The sequence below is a fragment of the Gopherus flavomarginatus genome, chromosome 8, assembly GCF_025201925.1.
Source record: "Gopherus flavomarginatus isolate rGopFla2 chromosome 8, rGopFla2.mat.asm, whole genome shotgun sequence".
Lineage (NCBI taxonomy): Eukaryota > Metazoa > Chordata > Testudines > Testudinidae > Gopherus > Gopherus flavomarginatus.
Genome location: NC_066624.1, coordinates 69,309,778 through 69,329,502, shown reverse-complemented (window position 1 = coordinate 69,329,502; position 19,725 = coordinate 69,309,778). Strand labels below are relative to the sequence as shown.

Genomic DNA, 19,725 nt, shown 5'->3' with positions numbered 1-19,725 from the left:
CTGCAGGTGAGCACAGAGACATGCCCGGGCAGAGTCCTGTGCAATAGGTGACTCAAAAACACATGAGGCCTATGACTCATGCCCAGGATCTTAAAAACACAATAGGTCTTGCAGCTCTGGACATTGCCTGCCCTACACCAAGCCCAGGTTTAACAAGGTGATAACAGGACTAACTCTTTGAACAGGGCAGTGGTCCCACTTAGCATGCAGCACAAGTGGCCATCCCTTTGAGAAGGGCAATGGCTCTTCATAAACAACTTAAGGGGCCCTCCCTTTGAGAAGGGTAGTGGCCCTGGTAAACAACTTAACAGCCAGGGAAGGGCGGCCACAGGAGGAGAACAAAAACAAAATGGAGTATGGGGACAGCTGTAAGAAACAAAATGGAATAGGGGGATAGCTGTAACAGACGACCTCCACCATAGGTTACGGCACTGCACTCATCATGGGGCTTAGCTACAGCTAAAAGTTAGTCACAAACATCTCCTTGTTCAGAAGGCCACAGCCTGCTTAGCTAATGATGATCCTTGTAGGGCAGGCATTAGCTCCATGCTCTCTAGTCAGTGCTGGCTGCCAGGTTATTTGCCAGGGAGGGAGTCCAAGCCACAGTTTTGTTTTTGACCAGAAAGCCCTACCTGGTTTGGGTCCTGGCTAAGTGAGAGTTTGCCCTCTCCTTATGTGGCCCCATGGTAACTGAACACAGCTGAAGCACTCAAAGGAGAAGCCCCTTGGTTGAAAAGGGAAGGTGCTGGCAACAGGACTGAAGGGGTCATGGGCTCATGGAAGTCATTTCTCTAGAGCCTTTGTTGCCTTCTGGGTGTAGGGCAAGGCGTAGGGACCTACTTTTGAAAAAACTGGCCCTATGTGCATCCAGCCACACAACTCCTCTTGCTCTCAGGGCCCTTTCTGCTAACTGCCTTATAACTCTGCTTCTCTAAAGGGCAAGATTTGCACTCCTGGGCCGCGTGCTGCCAGTACGTCATGCTGAAAACCCTTAACACTCAAGATTTTTTAACCCTCTGAGGAACTTGTATGCCAGCCCAAGGGTCAAAAATCCACCTAGTACAGCAACCTTCTGAGGCCCCTGACTTTTTCAGCCAGTTTCTTTTGAGAACAGGAAGCAAGAGCTCTCCTAACTTCTAAGACTACAGACAGGATAAATTTTAAAATCCCTTTCTTTTTCTTCAACTCCAATGTAGTAGGGCCAGTTATTTCAGTGAAGGGTGAGGCAATGGGTATCAGTGGCCAGACAGTGTCACCAGAGGGCACTCAATGTGGGATATCCCCACGGAGAACGGAGGTGCATTCATGCCAGAGCACACTGCATAGTCTGACAGAGCCTCCAGTCATCTACTCTAGCCATTAGCCTTCTGTACCCTTCTGTGCAGAGGTCCATTGTCCCCCTTGGTGGAGGGAGCTGTCCACACACAGCTCATTGCTGGATTGGGACCTGTCTGAGCTAGCAGATTTAGAGGAAAATAAAATAAGTTCAAGAAGGAAAAGTATCATGGTAGCCCATCATTATGGCACATGAGTAAGTAAGATATTTCGTATGCATTTCAACACAGTCCATTTAACTAGATTTTTTACTTTTTTCTTACTTCCTTTTACGCACTCACAGAACTGTATTTTCTTGTCGGACTCTTCAGCGGCTGTCTTGTTCTTACAGTTCAGCTGTCTTTCTACTCAATATTACTGCCTGTTATTATTAAAACACACATTCATGCCATGTATCCTTGGTTCAGTGGAATGTTGCAAAGTAAAAGTTGAATCACTGCTCAGATGTACCTAAGCTGTTGGTACACATGATGCATCAGCCAACTTTTATCCATACTAGTTTATGGCAATTAGCTTACATTTCTAATGACCCAGATGGCAGGTTACCACAACTAATTGGAAGTGAATCCAGTAGAATGGTTAGTGAGTCTGGTTAAAAGGAGTGGGTGAGAGGAGATAACATCTGCTCCATGCGTTTAAACCTTGAGTTTGTGAATTAGCCTTTCTGACAAGGACAAGCCAATTGTTACCTGTCATTGCTCTCTATCTCGCCCCAACAGAATGACACGCCACCATTCCTGAAAGGTCAATCTGCAAGTCTAATTGATTGATTAGGTGGCATTTCTGTATGCTTTTTGCACTTGTCCCAGGTTCTTCTTGCCCAAGAGACACTGCTTTTGACAGTAGCTGACCATTAGGAGTAAAGCAGGTTGGTATTCAAAGTATACTTGCACTCTTAATGTTAAAGGTCATAATTCAAGCAAGTCACATAGCCGTGATGTTTAACAAAGGGTGGAAATTCACTGCCACTCTGCAACCTTCACTCTTACCCCACTGTTTGTAGTTGAAGGTGAAATTGTAATGATAAACATGTAGCTACTGTATTATATGGGCAGAGTAGGGCAGGTCAAGTTAAGGGAGATGATTTACAGCAAGTGATTGGATTTTGTCAATAACTTTGGGGATTTCTTTTCATCTATCAATATGTGTTCCCAGAATTGTGCACCCACAAGCTAAAATTGTTCAGAAAAGTTTTCTTGAAAAATCTTTTACCGCTCCTAAACAGGAGCAGGAGTTAAACATCAGATCCTTGGTATTGCAGTCGGGGCAGAAAATACCAAAAAGCTATTACACCATTGTGTGGCATGTTTCATTTTCTACATCAAAGCAGCTGTTGGCTTTTACTATACAAAAACATTTTAATGGAGAAACTACAGTAATTTTTTTCAGTTCTTGATTAAGGTTAAAAAACAGCTAAAACAGTTCTTTTAATCTGATGATAAACAAGAAATGCTCCCAAGCTAACCCTCCCTGGCTTTGCAGCTGCCATATCCCAGACTGTAGACATGGGCATGTGGCAATTTGTGATCCTTGCTCCTGAGTCATTGGGTATGGTTAGAGCAGAGTCTGTTATTTTTGTTACCCTCTCCTCTGCTTGTTTGTCTCATCAGCCTGTATCATGTCCTTTAGCCTGTAAGCACGTTGGGGCATAGCCTGTGTTTTCTGTATGTTTGTGCGGTACCTAGCACAATGGGAGCCCAGCCTGGCTGGCCTCTAGGAGCTACCACAATATAGACATTAGAGAGTACAATATAGAGAATATTGTCAGCCGAGTTGTGTGTGTTGTTAAACCAATTGCATTGAGCTTTAGATCAAGCCCTTTGTTATGGATATTACCCCCATAAGAACATAACATAAGAACCACCATACTGGCTAGGACCAGAGGTCTATCTAGCCCAGTATCCTGTCTTCTGACAGCAGCCAATGCCAGCTGTCTCAGAGGGAAAGAACAGAACAGGCAATCGCCAAGTGATCTATCCCCTGTCACCCATTCACAGCTTCTGACAAAGAGAGGCTGGGGACACCATATGTTGTGTGTGTGAGAAAGAGCCTCATCCCAAGCCCTTTGAAGTCAATGGAAGTTGTTCCATTGATTTCAGTGAGTTTTGGATTAGGCTCAGATTGGTTTCTATAAAAAGCATTAATTGTTCCTTCTTTGAGCCCTGTACAGTTGGACTATTGGTGCTGCTATGATGGAGCCTGGCATTGCAGGTTAAAGGCACAGAAAGTAGTACCAGTAGAAATAAATGTAAGATCTGTAAAACAATAACACTATGAAGCATGTGACAGGTACAGAATGCATGAGGGTGCGGAGTGAAGAATGCTGGTAAGCTTTTGTACTACACCACACCATCCCCTGAAAGCAGTCTAGGTACCAACTGATGGTAGAGTAGAAGAACTAGAATAGAACTTGCTCAGTCCCATTGAAGTGAATGGTAGCTTTCTTGGGTTAAGGACCTCAGGATTTGACCCTCTATATATTGGGAAGGAAAAACAGCTTAGAGCAGACAGATCATTTTTCTGTATGGGCAGAGAGCAGGGCTTCCAAGCATTTTGTTAACATCATCCATTTCCCTCCACAATCTGATTTTATCCAATTCAGTGGTCTAGGTTATTGGTTAAGCAAAAGTGCATTGAAATCAGTACAGGTCCCAGTGTCCAATAGGTGGTTGAGATATTTTTATGTCAAACTATGTGGTTAAAAATCAAAGCAATGCTGATTGTCATTATTGTTAAGTCTACCTGTAGTATGAGTCACTGCGCAAGATTCATTAGAAACCTCGGAATTCTTCACTTACACCACTATCTCTTCCTGTGTACTGGATGTGTAGTGTTCTGGTGTGTGACTCAGTGTTGGAACAAATGTATTGTTTTAGAGCCCTCAATAGAGGAAATAGCAGAGTGGAGGAATTGCAGTTCAAGTTTTAGATGCAGTGGCAGAACTAGTGGTGCAGGGGGCTTGCTTTGGAAAGCGGTGGATATAGTAGAACAGGGCCGAGATGCATTGGCAGAGCATGCCCGGGATGCAATAAGGGAGAGCATGCATGGCTCATACAAACCTAAGCTTTTGTCAAGCCACCTAGTGCTGATAGTTCACTCACTCTTGTGCCGCTATACTCCACTCACAGATCTATACAACGAAATAAACATAGAAGCCAATACAGTGTTTATAGAGCAGGGGCTGCATTTCTAGGAAGCTGAATGGCATCTCTTAGTAAGACAAAGACATCAAGAGGAGATTTCGCACTGCAATTCTCAAAAGAAGAATCTGAACTTGATGGCAGTTTTCAGTAGTTATGAACTTGCAGGTGGTGGTGTACAAACAGTCCCATTTTTAATCCATTCTTTTAACCTCTACGGTCTTGTTTCGTTTCTGGTCTCTCTGGACATCCAAGATATCAGCTTGTATGCACACTATGTTCTTTTGTAGTTCTCTAGTACCATGCATGTATATAAAATTCCCTTCTGCATTAGCTTGTTTTGCCAGTAAAATCCAGCAAGGCATAAATCCAGTAAATAACCTCTATAACATGGATGAATGGTGCTCTGGTCCATTGTCATTTCATCTCCAGAGCTTGTGAGGTGCTGAAATCAATAGCAGCTTAGAGCACTGAGCATCTTTTACCCACCTTTCACCCACCTCTCCTCCCCTCTTACCAGTTTAGTTGCATGTGTTATGCTCTCTTGCTCCACATGTGAGGTAGACATTTCCCCTTGCTGGTCATGCTTTATCCTGCTAGAGCACTCAAATCCAAAATGGTGCTTGGGAAATATTCACTGGGAGGAATTTTGTTTTCTCTGTCCCGGGCATGGGAGCCACACACATGTGCCTATTACTCATAAAACCCGTCTGTGGGCACTGTGTATAAACACCACCGTCTCCAAAGTTCTGTTCATTGCAGCACTTGGTTGAAAGTCAAATGCAAGCCAGTAAGGGAGAGTTAGGTCAAGATGCTTGCTTTATATTTCTGCACAGATTCCTCCCTGTAGAACACCCAGTGCTCTCTGGTCATTTTGTAAGGTAGTGGCAGTCTGCAAAGAGATGCTATAATAGCTGTTTCTTCCCGATGGTGTTCATCTGGAACTAGGGGTGCCTTTAGTGATGCATTTGGACCTTATTTTGAATGCTGCCAAATTCAGAGTGTGAAACTGTGAAAATGTACACACAGTACAAGTACTTGGAAGATGTTCTTCAACACCTTCATCTACTGAGGGGCAAATGCTTGATTCCTCCCAATATAAATGTATGTACATTTTAAGTTATACTATAATTTGATTTATATAGTATGTATTTAAAGGGTGTCTCCAACTCTTATTTTACTAGATTCTATGCTGCTCGTGGCTGACCGGTTTGATGGACCATCCAATGTAGACACTGTAATTGGTACCATTCACACCCGGATTGCTGAAGCCATTTCTAACATGCAGGAAAACAGAGAGTCTGTCACAGCCAAGGTAAGGAGTTCAGATCTGTGCCTAAAGTTGATGTTAAATCAGTTGAAAATGCTCTGGCTACAGCCTTGTGCGTTTTCTTCAAATACCATTCAACATACAGTAGGCAGAGAGATTAAATGCCGGCTTCTTTTAATTATAAGAAACCATTCACTCCATGCAGGCAAACCTTGTCTAATGCTTCTGATTCAAACTCCTCCCCATCTCCACCTCCAGCCAACCAATTTGATACGTACAGACCAAATACATCCTGGTGTTGAATTCTGAATCCCTGGTGATGGCATTGTATCATGGTGCCTCAACTGCTGTATCCAAGGGGGTTTTCGTATTCTCACTGACCTGAGCCATGGACTGCAAGTTTGTGGGCTGCCTTACACTTGACCCAGGAGACAATTGCTCTCGACAGCCATAGGGAACACTAAGAAATGGAAACATTTGGCTTACTAGGTTGCGTTTATGGGGTAGGGTTGTTACATGGCAATCATCCTGTGAAGCAGGTTCTGCTGGTGCTCAGAGTCTCACAAGAGCCATATTTCCAAGTGCTGTTTTATTGATCTCCACTTTCAGCACATTTAACCCACTAATCACAAGCACATGCCGCGGTGGCATGTGTAAGAAGCCTTGGCAAAGCAAACAACCTTCCTGGATTCCTGCTTTTCACACAAACATACCACCAAGCTTCCCAACCTGTCATTATTATTCAGGGCTGAAATTGCCCCCTAGAAAGCGTGTTTATTATATGGGGAAGTAAGGGGGCTAGCCAGAGATGTGAAGGGTAACAAGAAGGATTTTTACAGGTATGTTAGCAACAAGAAAAAGGTCAGGGAAAGTGTGGGACCCTTACTGAATGGGGGAGGTACCCTAGTGACACATGATGTGGAAAAAGCTGAAGTACTCAATGCTTTTTTTGCCTTGGTCTTCACAGACAAGGTCAGGTCCCAGACTGCTGCCCTGGACAGCACAGTATAGGGAGGAGGTGAGCAGTGGTGAAAGAACAGGTTAAGGACTGTTTAGAAAAGCTGGACATGCACAAGTCAATGGGTCCAGATCTAATGCATCCAAGGGTGCTGAGGGGGTTGGCTGATGTGATTGCAGAGCCATTGGCCATTGTCTTTGAAAATTCGCGGTGATCGGGGGAGGTACCGGACAATTGGAAAAAGGCAAATATAGTGGCCATATTTAAAAAAGGGAAAAAGGAGAACCCGGAGAACTACAGACTAATCAGCCTCACCTCAGTTCCCAGCAAAATCATGGAGCAGGTCCTCAAGGAATCCATTTTGAAGCACTTGGAGGAGAAGGTGATCAGGAACAGTCAACATGGATTCACCAAGGGCAAGTCATGCCTGACCAACCTGATTGCCTTCTGTGATGAGATAACTGTCTCTGTGGATGCGGGGAAAGTGGTGGATGTGATATGTCTTGACTTTAGCAAAACTTTTGATATGGTCTCCCACAGTATTCTTGCCAGCAAGTTAAAGAAGTATGGATTGAATGAATGGACTATAAGGTGAATAGAAAGCTGGCTAGATTGTCGGGCTCAATGGGTAGTGATCAACAGTTCAATGTCTAGTTGGCAGCCGGTATCAAGCGAAGTACCCCAGGGGTCAGTCCTGGGGCTGGTTTTGTTCAACGTCTTTATTAATTATCTGGATGATGGGATGAATTTCGCCCTCAGCAAGTTTGCAGATGACACTAAGCTGGGGGGAGAGGTAGATACGCTGGAGGGTAGGGATAGGGTCCAGAGTGACGTAGACAAATTGGAAGAATGGGCCAAAAGAAATCTGATGAGGTTCAACAAGGACAAGTGCAGAGTCCTGCACTTAGGAAGGAAGAATCCCATGGACCACTACAGGCTGGGGACCAACTGGCCAAGTAGCAGTTCTACAGAAAAGGACCTGGGGATTACAGTGGATGAGAAGCTGGATATGAGTCACCAGTGTGCCCTTGTTACCAAGAAAGCCAATGGCATATTGGACTGTATTAGTAGCATTGCCAGCAGATCAAGGGAAGTGATTATTCCTCTCTATTCAGCACTGGTGAGGCCACACTTGGAGTATTGTGTCCGGTTTTGGTCCCCCCACTACAGAAGGGATGTGGACAAATTGGAGAAAGTCCAGCAGAGGGCAACGAAAATGATTAGGGGTTTGGGGCACATGACTTACAAGGAGAGGCTGAGGGAACTGGGGTTATTTAGTCTGCAGAAGAGAAGAATGAGGGAGGATTTGATAGCAGCTTTCAACTACATAAAGGGGGGTTCCAAAGAGGATGGAGCTAGGCTGTTCTCAATGATGGCAGATGACAGAACAAGAAGCAATCATCTCAAGATGCAGTGGGGGAGGTCTAGGTTGGATATTAGGAAACACTATTTCACCAGGAGGGTGGTGAAGCACTGGAATGGGTTACCTAGGGAGGTAGTGGAATCTCTATCCTTAGATTTTTTTAAGGCCTAGCTTGACAAAGGCCTGGCTGGGATGATTTAGTTGGGGTTGGTCCTGCTTTGAGCAGGGGATTGGACTAGGTGACCTCCTGAGGTCTCTTCCAACCCTAATATTCTATGATTCTATAAAGCGGGTTCTGCTGGTGCTCGGAGTCTCACAAGAGCCATATTTCCAAGTGCTGTTTTGTTGATCTCCACTTTCAGCACATTTAATCCACTAATCACAAGCACATGCCGCGACGGCATGTGTAAGAAGCCTTGGCAAAGCGAACAACCTTCCCGGGTTCCTGCTTTTCACACACACATACCACCAAGCCTCCCAACCTGTCATTGTTATTCAGGGCTGAGATTGCCCTCTAGAAAGCATGTTTATTATATGGGGAAGTAGAACGTCACCTGAACTGCAACGAGCACTGATGGTTCGTAAGGGGTGGATACTCTATTCCATTCCATACTTGACTGGAGCAGCAAAGTGCATTTGACAAGCTTTCTGAATTGGATCTTGTAGCAAAGTGCACTTGACTGTATTAGCACATGGAGCCAAGTATCAGAGATTGGGAGCTGACAAATCACTGAGATGATGAGTATGGCAAATAGGGAAGGATCAAGGATAGAAAGAGCAAGGGAAACGAGGTTTAAGAGCCACACTGCTTCCCTTTCCACTTCAGTCTGTGAGCACAGTTTGAAATCACTGGAAAAAATTGGATCGCATCTGGTTCATTTCTACACACAGCGTTTCTCTAAAGTGGTTACTTGTGAAATATCAGCCAAGGCTCTTGAGCTACTGTCAGTCGCGATGACTTTGAACTATCAGGAGTTGATCATCCATATCAAAGGCTTTATTTAAACTTTGAAAGTAAGCAGCCGATATATTTATTTTCTTACCCAGAGAAAGAAGGAAATATATAGAAGATATGCCCATGGGTTATCTGTCTTTCCAGACGAAGGGTTGAAATTTACACATGATACAGTCATATATGGTCCATTGTATTTCTCTGGTATGTAGAGGTGGCACACTACGGTGCTCAGCTGGTCCAAGATAACTTTGGTTTAGACATGAACAAAGGCTGTTAACATAGTGCAGAGCTAAAGGACTAAATCAAGGGGGAATTTTACCACTGACTTAAATGGGAGCAGAGTTAAGCCAGCACTGAATGCTTTTGAAAATCACAACCTGAGGTCTCTCATTCATGGGAAGAGCCAGAGGTGGCTTTTGGACCCAGCAAAGCCTGCAGCCATGGTTCTGACTGATTTGGGGGAACAAGAAATGGAAAAGAGACTCTCGGCTTCCATTTGAAATAAATGTATTTTAGCACTTCTCCTTGAAAATGTGAACCGATCAGTAGGAATTGGGATGAAGGGACTTCAAAGTCTCTAACGTGTGTAACGTGGGTCAGTTAATTTTGGAATGTATCCAAAGAGTAATCTTGGCAGATGTTCCTCATTCATCAGGCTGGATCTGTGCATAATGATGCGATCGTGGTGGCCAGCAGTTGGTTACAGTCATGTTAGGGATATGGCTAATAAGTTTTTCATAGGGCTACCCACAAATGGTAAGGTTGGTTACCTGAGAAGGAGGTGCTGCATCTAGCTACCACTGTTACTATCTGGATAAATCTCTCTTGCATTGGTGGTGGGAAAAGAGATCTTTTAATATCTGGTCCACAGAACAAGGTCCTTTGATAGGCGTGATGTGTGTTAATAACTTCTCAAGTTAAGTTTCTTTCAGTGCATTAGATTGTGGGAGGGAAAAGGTCCCGCTCATTCTCCCCTAATGTGATCTGATCCACCCACGCCAGGAATAAAACTACTCAGAAAATAAACAACATTGCAAGCAGTGAAATCCCACAGCACAACTACTCCCAAATGCTAGCCTGATGTGTAGCCAAGAGACGTGTGTTGCTGTCCTAACCAGGAAAGCGTGCATATATCCATAGTTACAGAATTTCCCAGAACCAACATCTGACTCATCACTTTGTGGTTTCACTACATTTTAAGTCATGTTCGGCAAACAGTGTCATTGTTTTTTATCAATGCTCATCTTTTGAAACAAAACCCAGCACCACCACAACCAGCAACATTCCTTTTTCCTCTCTCCCTTCAGGGAAATTTCTTGGCTGGATATTGAATTGTTTCCCATCTGTACCCTCACTCCTGACAGCTAAGTCTGGATTTCAGACAGTAAAACTATAAAGGACTGCAAATTGCTACTTGCATAAAGGGAGTCTGTTGATTCATCTGTTAGTCTAAATTAGCATGATGGAGGGATTACTCCGGTAAACCCTCTTGTTCAGTAAGAAAATAGACCCTGCCATGTAGCAAATAGCATTGGAAATACACTAGGCTGGAGATTTCTTTTTACTTAAGGAATGAGTGTTACTTCTTCATCTTATATCCGCCAAAATGGCTAATTTTTAAACTTCCATTTGTATTACAGAGGTCTGGGTACATCCAAATATTTAGGTTCTTCACTACCATAATAGGAGGCTGCTAGAATTAGTATCTGAAAAACGCACATCGAGGTTTGAAATTCTATACCTACTGTAGAAGGTTTCAACCCAGGTTGACCCAATTTTCTTGCCCACATCTGATCTGCCATTCTCTCTGGTGTCCAAGTAGTAGTGGTATGGAGGTTAGTTCTGTTGCTCTTTGCTTGTGGGAACTGTGATTTCACATCCCTGGTGTCACATTGTATGAAAGACAGGTTTATAAAATGATTTCAGATTATTTGTCTTTAAGCATCTTCAGATGCTTCGATCGTTTTTGGGGGAAATAGAATTCTAGTGTGTGGAAAGTTAGCACAAGCTTCTATTTTCAGGTAATTTTTCCGGAGAAGTTGGACATTTTATAAGGCAGGGGAGGGGAAGACCCCTTTCTCAGGTACTGAGCAGTGCGGTTTTGTCTGTCTATGATCAAGTCAAAGTTTTAGACCAGACTCATCTTTACAGTAAGCGTGTTCATAAAATAGCTTCCAGCCCATCATAGCAATTGGCCCAAATTTCCTTGCCAGTTACAACAATTCACCCTTTGCCTGTAAAGTTTGCACAGATGTAACTCAGAGCAGAATTTGACACATTAGCTGCATGTATCAATGCGTGCTGGAGAGAATTCACTCTGGCATCATTTCTCTAATGTTCTCAACAAGCTACTGAGGCTGATGTTAACAGCAGAATAATTTGTGTTCCTGAACCTCAGCTGCCTTTCCCATGACTCTGAAGTGCTGTAACTAACAGATTCTGACAGAAAATGAATCTGAAGCTGGCTGGCAAATAGATAAGTCAATGATAGACCAAGCAGAGAGAGGGATAGAAATATCAGTGCAGCACAAAACACAATGCCAATATAGCACAGAAATAGAGTAATCAATTATAATAAGGAAGAGAATAGAGGAATGAATGGATCTATAAATGTCGTGAAGTGTTTTTCATTATTCTTGTGTTTTTATATCCTTGAAAGAATTGTTTTGTAATAACCACAGTAATAGGACTATAAACGGTAAACTACAGCAATGAAGCTGGATTAGTTTTATTTCTATAAAACAAAATTTTAAATACTTTATGTACATTTTTTAAAGTTCTTGTACCAGAAGAAATAGATAGTTAAAATATTTGGATTGCCACAGAATTGCCATTACAATGCATGATTCAATGTATGTGTTCTACCTGCACCTATTTAAGAGGACAATATATCTAGGAAAGAAAGATTCTAGACTCAGGACAGGAGGAGTGGATGCTTCCCAGGAATGCTAATAGGACTCACTCTTGCTGCCCTCTTAAGTTATTTGTTAAAATCAGGTCTTAGCAGAGAGTTCACAAAATCATAGAAATGTAGGACTGGAAGAGACCACAGGAGATCAAGTACAGCCCCCTGTGCAAAAGCAGAACTGATTACACCTAAACCATGCCTTACAAGTGTTTGTCCAGCCTGTTCTTAAAAACCTCAGATGATGAGGATTCCACAACCTCCCTTGGAAACCTATTCCAAAACTTAACTATAGTTGGAGAGTTGTTCCTAATAGCTAACCTAAATGTCCTTGCTGCAGTTTAAGCTCATTACAATTTCTCAGCATACAAAGAGCATTCAGCTGCTGGAGTGAAATGAGCTGGCAACACTTGCTAACATTGGAGTGCTTGATCTCTCTGCATTAAGGAATTGTGTGCTAATGTACTATTATTTTAGGATCTGTTGATAGCTTCTGTCTGCAAATTCATACTTGGTTACATAGGCATCTAGCCTAAAATTAAAGACACCCAAAGAGCAAGTGGCCTATTCTGAAAACTTCCATGTTTCTTGAACCAAAATTACAAGAAACTCTCTCCTCCCACAGACCTTCTGTCAAAAACCAAGTGAATTCTTCTATTCAATTCACCTGGCTCATTTATCAACTTACAATTTTGCAGGTCCAAATTAAGGCACCTGGTTCCTCATTATGCCGCTCAAATCTCTAGACATCTGTTCTGTTGGTCTGCGGGAGCCTGAATTTGCTGACCATCCATGCACACTACAGAAACCATTGATTTGATTGGGTGTTTGAGGAAGGATGAGAGTATGCTTTTGGAAAGGATTGGCGACCACAGAGCCCATTTGTATTGATTGATTTATTTGATTGGTTTTATTAATAATCAAAAGCACCCCTGCAAAAAGCTCTGAGCATCCTATTAGTAGCAAGGCATGCCATAACAATGAGATCCAGCCAGTAGCATTAAATACTGATGCACAAGTAAATGAACTCAGCCAGCCAGTGACACTAAATAATCTAAATGGAAGCAGACAACCAATCCACAGAAAGGGAGAATTTTGGGTTTTTTATCACAGAAAACTAGGATCCCTGGTGATGATGCAGAAAGGAATGAAAATGCCAAAAGAGGCAGATTTCCTATTTCAAAGACAGGAATGCAGAGAGGCATCAGGCTGTCAGTCTAATGATGCTGTAAAAGTTTCTTCTGACCCCATTCAATGCAAAATATTCTTAATGCTTAGTAAATATTTTTAAAGCTTCATTAGCAATGGTCTTTGTCAACACTAACTGATTAATCTTCACAACATGCTTGTGAGTCAAATAATTATCATCACTCCTAAGTTTACAGATAGGGAAACTGAGGCAGAGAGGATAAATGAGTGAGCCATGGCTGCAGTGGAAGTTAATGGCAAAGCTGAAAATAGAATTGAGGAGACTTTCTTTTAAGGTTCTGGATTAAAGATTATTTTAAATTCTGTCAGGAACACTTCTAGTACATCAGTAATATCATTGTAAGGGTGGCTCCAGGTCACTCTGTATATATGTAAATGTATCTTAGACCTTTCTTAATCCATTTAGGACATGGAGTGTTCAGGTAATAATGGAGACTTAACTAATCAAAGGTCCCCTCCTCTGGATGAAGGAAACAGTAACCAGATATTTAGAGACTTTGTTTTCTTGCTTTTCAGCCTGTCGAGTCCTGTTTTTCTTGTTAAACTGCACTTGCTAGAGTTGTTCTTCCTCGTAGTGAAAATAACTTTGGGCTGGGCCATTTTTACAGCCGGATGATATTTTTAGGATAATTATCTTTTTATACTTCAAGCTACTGGGCTTTCTGGTTTGCAGCACCCTCTCACCCAGAGTGTGTGACAAGCCACCCTCTGTTAACTCAAATCCTTCCTTAAAACTCACTTCTTATGCAAAAAACATCAATGTACTGCTGTCACCTGCTCATAAAGGTTCTGATCCAATGGAGACCATTGAAGTTGTTGGAAAGACCCCAGTTAAAGCAGTGGTTCTCAAACTTTTGTACTGGTGACCTCTTTCACATAGCAAGCCTCTGAGTGCAACCCCCTTAATAAATTAAAAACACTTTTTTATATATTTAACACCATTATAAATGCTGGAGGCAAAGCGGGGTTTGGGGTAGAGGCTAAGAGCTCATGAGCCCCCAAGTAATAACCTTCAACCCCCTGTGGGGTCCTAATCCCCAGTTTGAGAACCCCTGTCTTAAAGCCTGTCTGCTGGCCCCTTTAGCGCACTGTGTGTCTGATTTTCACCATCTCTCTTTCTGGATTGTAATTGCCTTGGCGTGAGGATCATGGTTTCCTTTGTGTCCTCTCAAGTGCTGAGTACCACTTAGTCACATAGTCATCGCTTAACCAACATGAGCTGTATGGAGTCAGCAGCACCTCAGTCACTCTGCGTAATTACTTACAGGAGAATAAAGAGGGATGAGAGTTTGGATGAAGTAAGAACCAAACCTGAACACCTAGTGAGCGTAGAATGTATTGTCTTGAAGTATTTCTTTCTTGGGCTGACCCGGAGGCCATAGTCAGATGCTGGAAATCTCACAGATTTCACTGCGTTTAAGGCCAGAAAGGACCATTAGCTCACCTTGACTGACCTCCTGTATGTCGCAGGACAGAGAATTCCACCCACTTACCCCTGTATTGAGCCCAATAACTTGTGTTGGACTAAGGCATCCAATCTGGATCTGAAGACATCAAGAGATGGAGACTTCACTGCTTCCTTTGGCAGTTTGGTCCAATGGTTAATCACCCTCACTGTGAAAAATGTATGCCTCTTTTCTAATTCAAATTTGTCTGGCTTTAACATCCAGCTATAGCTGGTTCTTCTCCCTTCCTCCGCAGGGTTAAAGAGACCTTTAGTAGCTTTAAATATAGCTGGTATTTTCTCTCCGTGAAGGTACTTATACATTGTCATCAAGTCACCTCTTGAGCTTCTTTCTGATTAGCTAAACAGATTGAGTCCCCACTGTCTGCTTTTGCTGTCCCCTTTCCAAGTTTTTTCAGCATCCTCTTAAAATGCAAATACAGATCCACTGTCAGTCTCTAGAGTTTCCTTATACAGAGGCAAAATCACACCACCCCCACTTCTACTCACTGCTCCTTTCTACAGCCAACTTTAGTCCTTTTGTGCCGCAGCATCGCACTGGGAGTTCATGGTCAGTTGTTTGCCCATGATCACCCCTAGATCCTTTTCAGAATCACAGCTTTCTGGAATGCAGTCGTCCATTCTGAAGCTATGGCCTCTATCCTTGGTTCTTAGAGGTAGGACCTTGCATTTGGCGGTATTCAAATACATCCACAAATTTTATCAGCAGTGACTTTATCTTTACTTCCAGATCATTGATAAAAATGTTGAATAGTGTCGGGCTTTAAACCGACCCCGGGGTAACCCCACCAGAAACACCCCCACGTGATGTTGATTCCCCATTGATGATTATTTTTTGAGATCTATCAGTTAGCCAGTTTCTAATCCATTTAACGTGTGGTTTATTGATGTTGCATAGTGTGAATGTTTCAGTCTGAATGTCGTACAGTATTAAGTTTGAACAAATTACAGAAGTCCATTAATCTAAACAAGAAATGAAATCAGGTTTATTCGATGACCTGTTTTCCTTTAAAAAAGCATCCTGATAGGCATTCATTATATTTCTAAACTTTAAATCGTTATTGATTTGAATCCTATGTCAGGTTTCCCGTTATTTTACCTGGGGTTGATGTTCAGGCTAACCACCCTATAATTACCTCTGCTTGCCCTTTCTGAACATTGGCACAATATTAGCACTCTTCCAGTATTCTGGAATTTCCCCAGTAGTCCAAGATTTATTAAAAAATTAACATCAGTGGGCCAAACATCTCCTCAGCCAACTCCTGGGTGTAAGTTATCCGGGCCTATTGATTTAAAAAAAATGTAGTCCTAGTAGGTGCTATTTAACATCTTCCTTTGTTATTTATGGGCTGGGAAGTACTTAAGCATCCTCATTCCAAACACAGAACATAAATATTTATTGAACACGTCTGCCTTCAAAAGTGAAGCTATTCTAGTTGGATTTGCAAACCAGATAGATTTGGGCTATTTCTCCCAGTCATCAGAATGTTCAACCCCAGGGATTATATTATTTTGGTCAGTATTTGTATGCATTTAAAACTTAACAATAGATGGCCCTGAAATATAATCTGATACTTTGGGAAAAGTAGCTGAGATCGCTTTACTTACTCACCAGCTTGTAAAAACACAAGGCCATCTTTTATCCTATATGTAATATACTATTTAGACCAGTTTATTGCTTCATAAACCATAGCAGAGAATAAACCATTAATACCCATTCACTGGTGTCAGTGAGAGCAAACGTGAATTGTTAGCTATTTTAATATTAATGTTTGACTGGAAATCTACAAAGGTTAATATTAGAGCGTACACTCTGTAGAATACCTGTGGGAGAGAGCTAGACCCCAGCATTGCAGGCCTCTGCCTCAGCGCTGAGGTAATCAATCAGCTGCCATGCTGCTCTTGCCAGAGTCCAATAAGGTGCATTAGAAACAAATGTCTCAAAATTGCTCTTGTGTAATTATGAACAGAAAGAAAGTATCCCTCCCTCTCTTCTCACATCCAGCTTCCATGTCCAGCTTGGTAACAGTCCTTGCAGACTGTGATGCTACCAGCATGAACTACCAGGTGAATTAGTGATGATTTGTGTTATTGTGTTAAATTGGCAGTGTTGGGCCAATGAGATTATCACATAGCTGCCATCTGCACTTGTGGTTTGTTTGGACAGTACACAGGGAGGGTCTCATTTTGTATTGTAGGGAAAGTGGAGGGTTGCGTGGCTTTTTCGTCTCAGACCTGATGAATTTTTAGAATCATGGAAGGAAAAATGCAAAATTGCTAGAATATTTTTCTTTTTTTAATATAGACTATGGTGACAGGTCCAAAAACTAGATCATAATCGAAAAGATCAGGTGAGTGGGAGTAAATGGGGAATTCAGACAGAATTATTTAACAGGAAAAGTAATAAACACACAGCACTAGTTAATGGGGAGAGCTATTGAACCACAATATAAAGGAATGTTTGGTTTGGTTTGGGTTTTTTTCAGATTTTCCAAGGTTGTGGAAATCCCAAAATCAGCACAAAAGCATCCAGTGGAGAGGATAAGAAAAGAAGGGGAAAAGCTGTCAACGACGATAAATCCTTGGGGCTTGGACTGGAGAAGCTAGTAAGTGTCCCTCTGAATTTATAAAACATTTCCCCACTGGAGTATTTAAAACTACCTGCTCCAATCGTGGGCTCATCATGTCTGTCCGTGTCGTGTGTCGGGATCGTCGCCGACCCGATGGCAGGGTGTTACTGAAAGCTGTGAGTACCAGCCCTGTTTGGAATCGGGCGGTGTGGTCTGTATAACACAAGCTCAGAGCAAGCCCTCGGCTATGCTCTAGCCTTTGGTGCCTTCCCAACAAACCCTTAGATGTGCCTATTAAGTAGCAAACGTTACTGACCTGTAGCAGTCCCACTGAAGACTCAACTAAGACAGGATTCTGGCTGCTGAGTTTCAGCTTTGTAGCACCAGACTGATGAGACTCCCCAAGCTTGTCAAGAGGTTTGGTCCCTAAGGGTATCGGTAGCAGAGAGGAGCACAAGCCAGCCAGCCCTTTCCTCCAAAACAGGCAGTTGTGCATCACCCTGCTGAACTTCATCACTGCTCTTAGTTGCTTCTCTCTCTGAAGGTCCAGCCCTTGGTTTTTTATACATGATCGTGCACTGTCGGTGCTCTGGGGCATCATCTCCTGATGATGATGATGGAGTAGCTTCAATGTTGTCTCCCTGCAGCTTTGCTGCACTGCTGGTCCTTGTCTTTTATTGGACATTTCTGATTCTGTGGGCAACAGGCTGCGATCATCCTCTCTCTTCTCTGACAGGCTGATCCAGCGCCTTGTTCCCTGCTGTCCCTCAGCTGCTTGTGGCTCAGCTTCTCAGCACTAGATTACTGCACCTGCTTCCTAGCAGCTCCCTGTGTCACTCCGAGCCTCCCTGCTAGGCTGCTTTCCCTTGCTCAGCCCTCTGCCCTACCAGACCTGTTTCTCCTGTCCAGGCCTCCTGAGTCTCTCTCTATCTGCCCATCAGAACCTGTTACCTGCCCTGCCCACTGCAGCCAGTTCTCAGCCTGCTGCCCACACTCTCACACCATCTCCCTGGGCCCTCATTCCAGGATCACACAATACCCGGTCTTGTTTAAAGAATGGTTTGTGGCCCTGCTGAGCTAATCTCTTCCCTTGTGTCTATTTTAATGGGCGTGGCTAGGAAGGAGCCAGGACATCATTGTGATACATACCTTTAATATCAACTGTGTTATAAATCAGATGAACACAGCAGAACAGTCCTTCACATGTAAATGTTGGCCTCAGCTGGCCAGCTCCTTGGACTGAGGACTATTATTTAAGGTAAAGTTAGTGCTCTTTTCCTGTACGTGAAAAATCAGCAGTGCTCTCTCTGTGTTATCAAATAAATGAGCTAGAACCACCTAGCTGGATGACCCAGCCTCTGGGGTTTAATAGGTGTTTCCTTGGGCCCAGATTCTCCCTCCATCTTACAGGTTTCTGATGCCAAAGGGAAGCTGAGAGACATCAAAGATTACTGGGTTGCCCTTCCAAGCACAATTTGCAATGAGAAAATAACATCCAGCTCGGTGAATGAGGACAAGTGCTGGAACGGAATGGCCAAGGGGAGGTAAGGACGGGGTGTAGAGAAGCAAAGCAAAAAATCTCCATACTAGACCTTAAAGCTGCTACCAGAAAGAGAAGATAAAGATAGGTGCAGAGATAAGCTAGTTCTTCCCACATCCCTGCCCCAGGAAGCTTTACAGCTTGTGACATAAACTCCATTATAGCGGTCATTTCACTAAAATATGGTTGCCTTCAAGAGCCTCGCCCTCAGTTGCTTCAACCCTAATCCTGTGTCCTCTACTCACTGGGGAGTCTCTAAGGTCGCAATAACTTCCCTGGCCCCAGCTGGGGGCAGTGTGAGGATCAGGATCCATTGAGGGCTGATCGGGGCAGTCAGGAACTTTTGTGTGAGTTCCTCTTCACTCTCTGAGTGGCTGCACACCACAGTTACGGGCGGGTCCCCTTTCTCTTCCTTCTGCCCTGGTTCTGAGCACTCCCAGGGCCAGTCAGCCCAATGCACAGCTTGTTTAGGAGTCTGGCTGTGGCTGCCACACCCCTTGTGGGCCTCTCAATCTCAGCCCTAGAACTGGCCCTGCTGTCAACTCCCATCAGTTTAAAGGCCTCAGCCCCAACCTCTCAGGAACAAGTGCAAAGCTTAACCCTTGTCCAGAGGCAGTATCTGAGAAATGGATGCCTTGAATTTAAAATGTGTTGCTTTCTTCCCACATTAGACTTTTAAACATCAAAGCACGTTTGCCACAAAATTACGCACAGAATCTTCACACACTTTCAAAAGGCATTAAATGCTGTTAGTAGAATGAACAGATTCACTTTGGAAGAAACCCAGAGGCGCTGCTGGGAATTGCAAACATTTACCTAGTTACCCATTTATGCACTGTTCCCTCTTAGACTTCACCCCTTGGAAATTCTGCCACCATAGAAATACATTGTGCCCATGGTTTACACTTAAACCATTGTTTTGGGGCCAGATCCTCAGCTGCTGTAAACATCATAACTCTGTTACCATCCCCGAGTAGCCTGATCTATGACAGCTGGGAATCTGGGCCTTGGTTTT

At 43.2% G+C, this 19,725-nt stretch overlaps 1 protein-coding gene across 1 annotated transcript in view; it reads left to right on the top strand.

Annotated features, from left to right (window-relative positions):
• LOC127056366 (glypican-1-like) overlaps positions 1-19,725 on the top strand; it is a 30,348-nt gene that overhangs the window by 4,744 nt on the left and 5,879 nt on the right. Inside the window, exons 2-4 of the mRNA XM_050964138.1 lie at positions 5,660-5,790; positions 17,087-17,206; positions 18,581-18,714. Of these exons, the coding sequence (XP_050820095.1) occupies positions 5,660-5,790; positions 17,087-17,206; positions 18,581-18,714 (385 nt within the window). The remainder of the gene's footprint in view (positions 1-5,659; positions 5,791-17,086; positions 17,207-18,580; positions 18,715-19,725) is intronic.